This window comes from Ursus maritimus, unplaced genomic scaffold (genome assembly GCF_017311325.1).
Source record: "Ursus maritimus isolate PB19 unplaced genomic scaffold, ASM1731132v1 scaffold_16, whole genome shotgun sequence".
Lineage (NCBI taxonomy): Eukaryota > Metazoa > Chordata > Mammalia > Carnivora > Ursidae > Ursus > Ursus maritimus.
In genome coordinates, this window is record NW_024424008.1 from 20,836,968 (window position 1) to 20,849,643 (window position 12,676).

A 12,676-nucleotide genomic window follows, 5' to 3' on the forward strand; every position below is an offset into this window, starting at 1 on the left:
CCCAGGTGCCCCCTCCTTTTTTTCTTTATTATAGATAGGCAGCTGTTCCTGCCTCCACTGCTTTGACAGACACTGCACCATAATTTAAGGCTTGCCTCAGAAGTGGTAGAGAGAAAGAGCAATACAGTGTAGGAGCAGTTCCAGGAAGTGGCTAGAGGTAGACCCTTAGGAGAGTCCTGGTTTTTTCCCAGCCTTAGACATGTCCCTGTACATACTAAAATGTTCTGGTTGCATATTCACATATTCTGGACATTCATCTATTAAAAGACACTGTAGCAGAATGGTCAGGAGTGATAGACTGATAAGGACTGATAAGGATTGAATTCTGGTTTTGCCATTATGCTGTGTGACTTTGGGCAGTTTCTTACTTTGTGCCTCAGTTTTCTTATCTGCTAAATGGGTATATTAATAATCTTAATCTCTAAATAAGAGGGACTTGGGACAATGCTATATATTATTAAATGTTAATATATTACATAGACCTCTTCTGAAAAATAAAAAGAGCCTGAAATAGATGCAGGTAAATAATCACTTATTATAATGTGAATCGGTTCAATTAAATGGCTTCCTTTCAAAGCCTGAGTTCAGCTCCCCAGAGGTGGGGCTATTTTGATAGATGATCCTTACCCGTAAGAAGCTCATAGTCTGGTAGGGTAAGACACTCATATAAGCAAATATTGCAACAAGCAATAGAGAGCTATGCCTAGCACAGTGGTGTTGAGAGGTGGGAATGATGGGCAGTGCCAAAATGGGGCAGGCAGAGGAGGGCATGCTTGAGCTGGTTGTTCTAGGATCTGCAGGTAAATGTCAGGGAATGGGCAAGGTGTTAAGAGAGAAAGTGGGGTTATTGAAATCATCACAGATAACAGGTTAAATTCTCCATCATCACATGCATACAGATCTTTTCATTGTTCATTTATTGATCAAAATGAGCAGAACCTTTTAGAGGTTCTTAGTTGTTGTTAGGGAGCAGCAGTTCATTAAAAAACAACAGTGTGCCCTAGGAATGACAAACAGTTTTAATCTGTGCTAAATCTAAATCTAATCGATTGATGTTGGCTGCCTAGAGTGCTTTGTCAAGGAGGATTCTGAGGGCACCATTTGAGGTAAGTGAAAAAAATGCAGTAGTGATTGATTAATCACCAGCATTAAGTGTGGACATAGGAGGTCGAACAGTACTTGATGATTGTTCTGTGAAGCCAGACAGCCAGTGCTTGAATGTTGGCTCTATGCTGTGTGACTGTCACAGAATATTTAAACTACTGTGTCTCAGCGTCCTTGTCTCTAAAATGGGGGATAATAAAAGTGCCTATCTCCTAGATTGTTGTGATAATTAAGTGAATTAATATATATGAAGTATTTAGAGCAGTGCCTGACACATTGTAAGCAGTCGATTATTATTAGCTATTGCCAGGTATGCTTATTTTCAAGTAAATAAAATTAATATGGAACCTAAGGGAGTCCAGTATGCTTATTTGTATTTTTTTTTTCTTTGCTGTTGTAAATGTTTATGAGTAGGCAGCTAACTTAGATATCCTCAGTTCTTTCCTAGACTATTTGGTACGCAGTGCAATTTAAAGACAATTTTTTTTTTAAAGATTTTATTTATTTATTTGACAGAGAGAGACATAGCCAGCGAGAGAGGGAACACAAGCAGGGGAAGTGGGAGAGGAAGAAGCAGGCTCCCAGTGTAGGAGCCTGATGTGGGGCTCGATCCCAGGACCCCGGGATCACGCCCTGAGCCGAAGGCAGACGCTTAACGACTGAGCCACCCAGGCGCCCCTAAAGACAATTTTTGATGTAATATTGATTAGTTAGATTAATTAATGATTAGTTAGAGTGTTAGAATAAGGAGAGTTGGAATGACTAGTGTTTGAGTGACTTGGGCTTATTTTTAATTGTTTCACTCTGATATAGTGTGAGATTGATGTGTAACAATGAAAGAGCAATTTTTTAATCTATAGAACAAATATAAATTGTGCAGCTTCTCAGATCTCTCTTTGGTCTGGTTTAACATTCATTTCATATGAGTTGCCAAAAGGTTCGATGACTTTTTTCATATCTTGATTTTTATCCTGTGGATTTGTAAATTCTTCCCAGGGGTTCATGTGGGATGTGGCTGATCAACTGAAGGCTATGTTGGTGTTTGCAGAACATCGATACTATGGGGAGTCCCTACCTTTTGGTAACAAATCATTCAAGGTAAGTATAGGCATACCTTGTTTTATCGCACTTCACTTCTCTGTACTTCACAGATTATGTGTTATTTGCAAATTGAAGGTTTGTAGCAACTCTGTGTTGAGCAAGTGTATCAGTGCCATTTTTCTAACAGCATTTGCTTCCTTTGTGTCTCTGTGTCACATTTTGGCAATTCTTATAATATGTCACACTTTTTCATTATTATTATATTGGTTATGGTGATCTGTGATCAGTCATCTAAGATGCTGACATAAGATGACAAACTTAATTAATAAATAATGTATCTGTTCTGACTGCTCCACCGACTGGCTATTCCCCCATCTCTTTCCGTCTCCTCAGGCCTGCTTATTCCCTGAGACACAAAAACATTGAAATGAGGCCAATTAATAATCCTACAATGGCCTGTAGGTGTTCCAATGAAATGAAGAGTTGCATGTCTCTCACTTTAAGTAGAGAGCTAGAAATGATTAAGCTTAGTGATGAAGGCGTGTTGAAAGCTGAGAGAGACCAAAAGCTAGGCCTCTTGTGCCAGTCATTCAGCCAGGTTGTGAATGCAAAGGAAGAGTTCTAGAAGGAAACTTAAAGTGCTATTCCAGTGAACATACAAATGACAAAAAAGTGAGACAGCATTATTGTTGATATGGAAAAAGTTTGAGTGGTCTGGATAGAAGATCAAACGAGCCGCAACATTCCCTCAAGCCAAAGCCTAACCCAGAGCAAGGGCCTAACTCTTTTCAATTTGATGAAGGCCGAGGGAGGTGACGAAGTTGCAGAAGAAAAGTCTGAAGCTAGCAGAGTTCGGTTCATGAGATTTAAGAAAGAAGCCATCTCCGTAACATAAAAGTGCAAGATGAAGCAGTAAGTGCTGATTTAGAAGCTGCAGTAAGTTATATAGAAGATCTAGCTGAGATAATTAGTGAAGGTGGCTACATTAAACAATAGATTTTCATTATAGACAAAACAGCTTTTTGTTGAAAGAGGATGCCATCTAGGACTTTCATTGCTAGAGAGGAGAAGTCAATGTTTGGCCTCATATCTTCGAAAGGACAGCCTGACTCTCTTGTTAGGGGTTAATGTAGCACATTTACCATTCTGAATATCCTAGGGCCTTAAAGAACAATGCTAAATCTACTTTGTTTGTGCGCTGTAACTGGAAAAACAAGCCTTGGTGCCTGCACATCTGTTCGCAACATGGTTTACTGAGTGCTTTAAAACCACTGTTGAGACCTACTGCTCAGGAAGAAAAAAGTTCCTTTCAAAATATTATTGTTCATTGACAATGCACCTGGTCACCCAAGAGCTCTGATGGAGATGTACAAGGAGATGAATGTTGTTTTCATGTCTCCTAATACAGCATCCATTCTGCAGCCCTTGGATCAAGGAATCATTTTGACTTTCAAATCTTATTTAAGAAATGCATTTCGTAAGGCTATAGCTGCCACAGAGAGTAAATCCTCTGACAGATATGGGCAAAGTCAATTGAAAACCTGGAAAGGATTCACCATTCTAGATGCCATGAAGGACATTCAGGATTTGTGGGAAGAGGTCAAAATAGCAACATGAACAGGAGTTTGAAAGAAGTGGATTCCAACCCTCATGTATGACTGTGAGGAGCTGAAGACTTCAGTGGAGGATGTAAGTGCAGATGTGGTGGAAAGAGCAAGAGAATTAGAATGAGAAGTGGAGCCTGAAGATGTGACTGAATTGCTCCAATCTCATGATAAAACTTGAATAGATGAAGAGTTGCTTCTCATGGATGAGCAAAGAAGGTGGTTTCTGGAGATGGAATCTACTGCTGGTGAAGATGCTGTGAAGACTGTTGAAATGACAGTGAATGTAGAAAATTATATAAACCTAGTTGGTAAAACAGCTATAGGGTTTGAGAGGATTGATTCCAATTTTGAAGTTCTACTGTGGGTAAAATGCTATTAAACAGCATCACATGCTACAGAGAAAGCATTCATGAAAGGAAATATCAATCAATGTGGCAGACTTCATTGTTGTTTTATTTTAAGACATTGCCACAGCCACCCTGGCCTTCAGCAACCACAACCCTGACCAGTCAGCAGCCATCATCCTTTAGGCATGATCATCCACTGGTAAAAAGATGAAAGTTCAGAAAACTCACTGAAAGCTCAGATGATGGTTAGCATTTTTTATCAATGAAGTATTTTTAAATTAAGGTATGTACATCTTTTTAGAAATAATACTAATGCACACTTAATAGACTACAGTATAGTGTAAACATAACTTTTATGTGCACTAGGAAACCAAAATAGTCATTTGACTTGCTTTATTGCGATATCCACTTTATTGCAGTGGTCTGGAACTGAACCTGCAATATCTCTGAGGTGTGCCTGTATACTTTTTATTTTTAAGTTTAAAAGTTTTTTTTTTTAAGTTTAGGATATTACATGTTCTAATAACATGTCCCACTCTAAGAAAGAAATGATAGCTTTAATTTGATCAGCTTGAAATTTCAAAAATTTGTATTTAATCTTTCCTTTTTATATGCAGACAGATTAAGCCTTTTTAAAACCATAATATTATCATTTATAATGTTGGTCTGTCTTTAACTCAGTGTGATGTGGTTAACTCTCACCAGCGAAATCTTAAGTTATGGCTGCAGAGACTGTGAAGGGAGCTTCTCATTGTTTCAAAAATGTCAGTAAATAGGGGCACCTGGGTGGCACAGTCGTTAAGTGTCTGCCTTCGGCTCAGGGCGTGATCCCAGCATTCTGGGATCGAGCCCCACATCAGGCTCCTCTGCTAGGAGGACACTCCCCCTGCTTGTGTTCCCTCTCTCGCTGGCTGTCTCTCTCTGTCAAATAAATAAATAAAATCTTTAAAAAAAAATGTCAGTAAATAATTCTCTCTAAATTATACACTTATATTACTGGGTCTACCACTGGAAAAATAGAATGAGGACTCAAATGTTTAATAAGGTATTTTTCAATAAAATGAGGACAAATTATCCCTGTTTCAGTGAGTCCAGCAGGCCACCTGGATTCCCTTCTGGCCTTTCCTGATCTCACAAGGAGCTTTGGCCTTGACTACAGACTCTATATCTAATAAAAAGGATACTTTTCCCACAACTAAGTCACTCATGTACTACCTTTGTGATTTTGGGTGTATGAATTTGCCATCTGCACTATTATTTATGTAATATTTTTCTTTAAGCAACTCACTTTTCCAACTTTTCATTGTCTTAACAAGGGCTTTATGTACTAGTTATGTTTTTCTAAATGACATTAAAACAAGTATGAATTTTAAAAAGATTGAGCCTTATCTAAGACCATCATGCATACTACCAGTATACACATACCATCCTTTTGGGGAATTCTGAGTTAGAAGAACTTGGGGACAGTAATTTTCTAGGCTGCCTGTTTTTGAAAGTTTTAGTTTTTGTTCTCAGGGGTTTTATTGGCTCATATTATAAATAAATAAGAAAAAGTCCTTGTGTTGTAAATGAAAAGCAGAACAATTTGCTGATATTTGTTGGGCTGCATGGGAAATTCTATTCTTTAGCTTCTTATTCTGCATAATTATCTGATTAGGAGAGTTGATAGGTTCTGAAATCATTGGGAAGTAGTCAGCTTGTTGCAGACAGAAACATAATATCCTCTCCTAGATCCCTTTGGTTCATACTTTGTTAGCAAAATGGAGAGGGCTCTCTTTGATATGCTTCTTTCTCTTCATGTGCTTACAGAATTTGTCAGTAGCTTGGGAGATAATATTACAAATATTATGCGAGGATTAGAAGAAAATCGCACTCAACTATACATAGTGCCGTGAAAACTGGTAGTAAAAGACTAGTCACAGACAATAAGAAAGGAGATAAGAGGTCAGAAGGTATACATCTTGGATAAGGGGGAAGGCTAAAGGAGTAGGTGACATACATAGGAAAGAGGAAAGATGGGAACTATGTGATTTCAGATTGTGCCAAATGATGGCAGAAGTCAAACAGGGTGGTGAGACCAAAGCGTGAAGATCAAATAGGACAGTCTAATAGGTATATAGCTGTACTAGTTAGCTATTGCTATGTAACAATTTACCTCAAACCTTAGTGACTTAAAACAGCAATAAACATTTATTGTCACATAGTTCCTGTGGGTAAGGAATTAAAAGTGGCTCAGCTAGGAGGTTCTTTTTCAAGGTATCTCATGAGGTTGAGGTATCAGCTGGTGCTAACAGTTATCTGAAGGCTTGACTGGTGCCAGAGAACCCTCTCCACAATATGGAGAATCCACATGAGTGACAAAATGTTGCTGGGTGTTAGCAAGAGGCTGCAATTTGTCTCTTCCAGGGTTTCTCCAAAGGCTTACTTGGGTGGCCTTGTGACAAGGCAGCTGGCTTCCCTCAAAGTCGATAATCCAACAGAGCAAGATAGAAACTCCAGTGCTTATTATGACTTAACATTGGAAGTCACATACCGCTTCTGACACATTTTATTGATTAGAACCAAGTCACTAAGTCCAGTCCAAGCTCAAAGACAGAGGACTTAGGCCTTATCTTTTAAAGGTAGATACTTTATTAGCCTCCTCAGCTTAGCAGGACTCTACCTCCTTATGTTGAAGTGAGGCAGTTGTCTCTAGGCAGAGAATTAGATGATCATGGAACATACTTTATGAGTATCCTTCTCTCAGGGATCAATGTCTTGTGTTGCCTGTTTTCTAATGCCTGAATATAGTTGCTCTATTGGTTTTTATATTTTATATTTTTATATTGTAAACAACAGGGTAATTTCCAGTTGTCTGTATATCAGACATAAGAATTATCTTTCCGATTAGGGAGGATGAGATTTATTGATGATTCTTCAATTTTTCACAGGATTTGGTCTGCCTTTGCCTGTATGGTAGCCATTTTAAATGTTTCAAGTTCTAAAAGAAAAATTATAATACAGCAATTGTCTGTTAAGCTGAGAATTGTATTCTTTCACATTTGCTATTAAATGTAAGTTACGGATTATTTCTGTTGTTTCAACAACCTCAACGAGATCTTTGGTAAATAACATTTAATAGAAATTACATTTGAATGCAAAATACATTATGTTCATCCCACAAACTTAAAATTGTTTTTTTAATGATTTGTTTAAATCAGCATTGCTATTATGTTGACTGGGCATTTTAACTCAATTGCCTAGAAATTCTATTTGGAGAAAAGCTTATCTGACTGGCTTTTTTCCTGGATCTATGCTATGCCTAAGCTGCTATTATGTGCACATTTATACGTGTTCTTTGTTACTTTTCTTTAGGATTCCAGACACTTGAATTTTCTGACATCAGAACAAGCTCTGGCTGATTTTGCAGTGTTAATCAAACACTTGAAAAGAACAATCCCAGGAGCTAAAAATCAACCTGTCATTGCCATAGGGGGCTCTTACGGTGGCATGCTTGCAGCCTGGTTCAGGATGAAATATCCTCATATGGTGGTTGGGTAAATGCATTTATGTTGGACATGAGCACTTCTTAATGATTGTCAAGGCATACTTAGAGATTTGTTTTGGGTAAAACATGTTCTGTTGTACTGATATTTCTACTTTCTATCTCATTAACAACTATAATTTTTCTCACCATTTTTGTTCAATATCAGTTTCAATTTTAAAACTTGAATTCAGTGAGTTACATTTTTTTTCTTTTCTCCTTTCTTATTTTTCTCACCATTTAGAGCTCTAGCAGCCTCTGCCCCCATCTGGCATTTTGGTAATCTGGTACCTTGTGGTGTATTTATGGAGATTGTAACTAAAGATTTTAAGAGAAGTGGTCCAAATTGTTCAGAAACCATCCGCAGCTCCTGGGATGCTATTAATCGATTTGCAAGAACAGGTAAGCTTTAATTAATAGAATGAAATCACAGAGTTTTTTACCTTTCACTTGTTAATTTCAACACTTCGCAGTTTTTCAGTGACCTTTTTATTTAAGTAAAGCATACAAAAAAGTACACAAATCAAAATACATCACTTGATGAATTTTCACAAGGGAAAACATAATCAGTATGGTATAATAGTATATTCATCATCCAGTGTAATCAGGAACACGGCGTGTATGTGTTGTGTCTGCTGTCTTTTGCTCGACACTATGTTAGAAACATCGATTTGTTTTATTTAGTTGTGGTTTACACATTCTGATTGCTCTCTAGTGTTCCATTTGTTTATTTACTTATTTCAACAGTATCTTTGAAGCAGGGAATAATTCATGTAATTTCTGGCAAACTCCATGAGGATAGACAACTTATTTATCATGGGATTATCCAGAGGCTCTAAAAGTATTTTATTGAATGTTGAAAGAGCATTCTTGGAGAAATGGTATAGAAGATTGAATTTTCTAAAATACCAAGTAAAGTCTTCTGTCAAGTAGTGCTTTTTAGATTCCCAACAATGTGATTCTGTTCTCAGGTGCTGGCTTGCGTTGGCTTTCTGAAGCCCTTGACTTATGTACTGCATTAACAAATACTGAGGATGTCCAGCGTTTGAAAGCCTGGATCTCTGAAACCTGGATAAATCTGGCAATGGTGGACTACCCTTATGAGTCTGACTTTTTACAGCCTTTGCCTGCTTGGCCTATCAAGGTAACAGGAAAATGTCCTTTCATCGCTTTTAATATGAACTTCTCTCTCTCTCTCTATTTTTGTTTTTAGAAAGCATCTTTTTTTTTTTAATTTAAATTCAAGTTAGTTATCATATAGTATATTATTAGTTTCAGAATTTTGTTTTATTTTTTAAACTGGTGCTTTCTGTGACTTTTAGCATCAAAGGAATCTCCAGTGACAAAGGGCTCTGGGTTTGACTAACCTGGGCAGAAAGCCTGGCTTCTGTCACTTTCTGGTTACTCACTTTGGACATCTTACCTAACTTTTCTTTTTTTCTTGTTTTAAGATTTATTTATCATTTTTTTTTAGAGAGAGAGTACAGGGGGAACAGGGAGAGGGAGAGAGCGTCTTAAGCAGACTCCATACTGAGTGCAGAGCCTGATGTGGGGCTCATCTCATGATCCTGACTGAGATCACCACCTGAGCCCAAACCAAGAGTTGGCGCCTTAACCAACTGCACCACCCAGGCATCCCTTATCTTTTCTAAACATCAGTTCCCTCTCATTTGAATAAAGGAGACAAAAATGTATAGACTATAGAGTTGTATGAATTAGAAGTAAGACCAGGAGTTGCTGCTAATGATTACTATATGCCAAGTCTTGTCCACTTTGCATGGACAATTTACTTTATTACAGCTTTGTGATGTATGTGAGACACGTAGACTTATGTCATATATGGTTAGTGCTTAATAAATGGCAACTGCTATCACAGTGCATGATTCAGTCAACTGCTAATGTGTTCTAAGTTCTACACTTATGATAAAGGAGTGATCTCCATGCAGCAGGGTGAAGTGGAAACAGTACTGACTCTGGATCCTTGATCTAGAACTACCATTTACCAGCTGTGTGATCTTGGGCGAGGCTGTCTTCTTCCCAACCTCCACGTCTTCCTCTGCAAAGTGAGATAATTATACTTACATTCTCCGTAGGTTTGTGCTCAGGATCAAATAAAATATTAGATGTGAAAATGCTCTGGGAAGTGTGAAGACACATTACATCATAAATTTTTATGTTCTTTACACGCCAAAATTCTTTATTGTGTATCCCCTTTAAAGCATTTCTTTGTGAAAAACATTCTTCTTAGTTTTAAAATCAAAGTTTAGCCAACTTGGTGGTTAAGTTTAGAGAATATAACTGAAACTATAGCTAGAATGAGTGCTGAAAATGTAAATAAACTTGATAATATGAGAACCAGTTTTCAAAACCACTTTTAGTTTAAAACAGTCCTTTTGAACTTAATATTAAATGAACATTTTGCTTAAAACTTTGTAACCCAAATGGAACAAGGTCATTTGCTATTAGAGATACTTTTCTTCATCTAAAAAGTAGAATGCCAAGTGGATGTCTTGCACATAGCAGGCCGGAAGTAAATGTGTATTGAATTAAATTGATTTTAGACAATACAGAATTATTTAAAAGAACTGATCTCTCTCATGGTAAGAAAAACTGGATCAAAATAATGAGAAAAAACTAAATTTGAGTCAGTTAGCCTCCATATATGTCTTTGTGCTAATAATGCCTTATCTGTATTATTTTACTATTTTCACAACACTTACATATATGCTATTCCATTTAATCCCTATAATATAGGAAAAAGAGGTACAGTGGAGGAAATTTATGGAGTTTTATGGAGAGGAAATTTAAGCTCAGTGAAGAGATGGTGAAAGTGGGATTTGAACTTGGGTCTACCATTGTTCAGAACCTCTGATCTTCCACCATATTGCACTGGATTAGGAGAGGATTTGGCTGAAGTTTTGGGTGGATCACCAGCCGCATTTAGACAACTATCAGATTTAACTGTATTCTCTGTACAAAGTGAGAATTACGTTTGCATTTTTATGCCCACTTGAAGAACAAATGAGTTGTCAGGTGATAAAAACATATGGGGAATTCCTTTGTTATTTAGAATGAAGGTTGGCAAACTTTATTTTTAAAGAAGTAGATAGTTTTGTGGGCCTTGGCAAACTTTATTTTTAAAGAAGTAGATAGTTTTGTGGGCCGTTCGGTTTCTGCCACAATTACTTAGTTCTACAGCTGTAGCAAGAAAGTAGCCACAGACAAATATAAATCAATAAGAAGCACTATGTCACAATAATACTTTATTTATAAAACCGGCAGTAGCCTGGATTTGGCCTGGGAGCCGACCCCTGATTTAGAAAAAAGCCAGAGGAATACCGCTTTTTAGTGTTCATTTGTTTATGATTTGGAACAAGGAACACTAACTTTGCTTTTCTCCCCATTTCTTTAATGTTCCTTTTGAGATATTTTGCTGTTGCATCTTAAATGTAAATAAATATTCTATCCTTTCTCTCCTAAATATTCACTCAAAGTTAGTGGAGTATATCTCAAATATTTTGTCATCTGTTTTTGATTTAGCACAATCCTTCTTTTATCCTTTGTATATATACATTATAAAAGTTTAAGACAAGGTAACTTGTGTCTTTGCCCGACAGTCACCTTTTACTTTTCTTCAAGACTACTTCTTGTCATTCTCTTCAGTTATTTCTTACTGGTTTTATCCTTTCTTTTGGCATATTAAGGAATTCTTGATTGCTTATAATATATTTATGACTCTGTTTCTTGCCTGCACCCCCACCAAAAGAAATCTCTCTGCCCTCTGCTTGAGAAATTTCCATTGCCTCTATTTCCATTTCCATCCTATATGATTTCAGAATATTTCTCCTACATGTCTCCCTCCCAGACTTTTAGCTTCAGATCACTTTCTTTCACTGTTCATTCTGTTTCTCCTTTCTTGACCTCGTTCTCTGTTCTCCCAACCCACTAATCCCAGGAACACTACCCGGTTGGGGACCGCTCTTTCACTTGGATAGTTCCATTTAACCAGGACTCCTCCTCCCTCTGATACACTTCCTCCTTTTTAAAGGGCTGACAAACAGCCGTCCTTTTCTAAGTCTGTAACTCAGGCTTAGGATAGTAAGATAATATGTAACAGTTGAGTTATGAAAAAAAGTAGGTGATTTCCAGTTCTGCCTCGACCTTGTATGGTTCTGAAGGATCCATAGGCAGTGATTGAATGCCTTTTCCGTGTCAAGTATCGTTCTTTTTAATTTGTTTGTGGGCTTTGCGCACTCAGACTCCATTTGCTTTTGTTTACTGTTAACAGAAGCTGCAACATTCATGCAGAAATAATCATGGACTTGGCTGAAGGAACACAAGGAAGAAGAGAAAAGGGAAATAGAAAACCTCTCTGTCATTTGACTGCTCTGTCAGCATAAAAACTGCTAGGTTTCTTCTCACTAAAGAGCAGTTTTTAAGGATACTATAGAAGTTGTTTATTTTGAGTTAAATTTGTAGCTGATAATTCACCAAATCTTTTGGCTTAGCTTTCTGAGCGTGCAGATAGATATAGTGAAATAATAAGACATAAGATGGAAAATCTCTTCCGTTTGTCTTGGTGTTTGATAATGTATGCGACCTCTCTGGGTGGTTTAAGCGGTTTAGGTGCATTCTATGAAAAGAGAGCTTTTAATGACAAAACTAATGTGATTATCTGTGAGTGTGAGAGGGGTATTGAAACCTTAGAGAAAGAAAATCTGTTAGAAAAGCTGAATGTATCTGCTTAATCCTTTCTCTAATGTGGATGGACCGAACTTTCTGAGAGGAGGTTGGTCTTTTTTTTTTTTTTTTAACCTATCTTCTTTCCTTCTTTTAAAACAAATTTCTTTGCCCCCTTTTCTTTCTCTTATTCAAATGCATATCCTTATAGGTAAGGGGACACATAAAGCTTTTAAACAAATCATTATCTTTACTTTCTCTAGTGTATGTGGGGTCAAAGGGCAGAATTTGAATATTTGGGTGCAGAGCTAATTAGTTTGGTACTAAGATTGGAACGTTCTATCTATTTCTGTACTCTTTAAAACCAGAATTAT

At 37.2% G+C, this 12,676-nt stretch overlaps 1 protein-coding gene across 1 annotated transcript in view; it reads left to right on the plus strand.

The window, feature by feature from the left end:
• LOC103675337 (prolylcarboxypeptidase) overlaps positions 1-12,676 on the plus strand; it is a 67,731-nt gene that overhangs the window by 37,863 nt on the left and 17,192 nt on the right. Inside the window, exons 3-6 of the mRNA XM_040630967.1 lie at positions 2,101-2,202; positions 7,454-7,635; positions 7,867-8,024; positions 8,594-8,766. Coding sequence (XP_040486901.1) covers positions 2,101-2,202; positions 7,454-7,635; positions 7,867-8,024; positions 8,594-8,766 — 615 coding nt within the window. The remainder of the gene's footprint in view (positions 1-2,100; positions 2,203-7,453; positions 7,636-7,866; positions 8,025-8,593; positions 8,767-12,676) is intronic.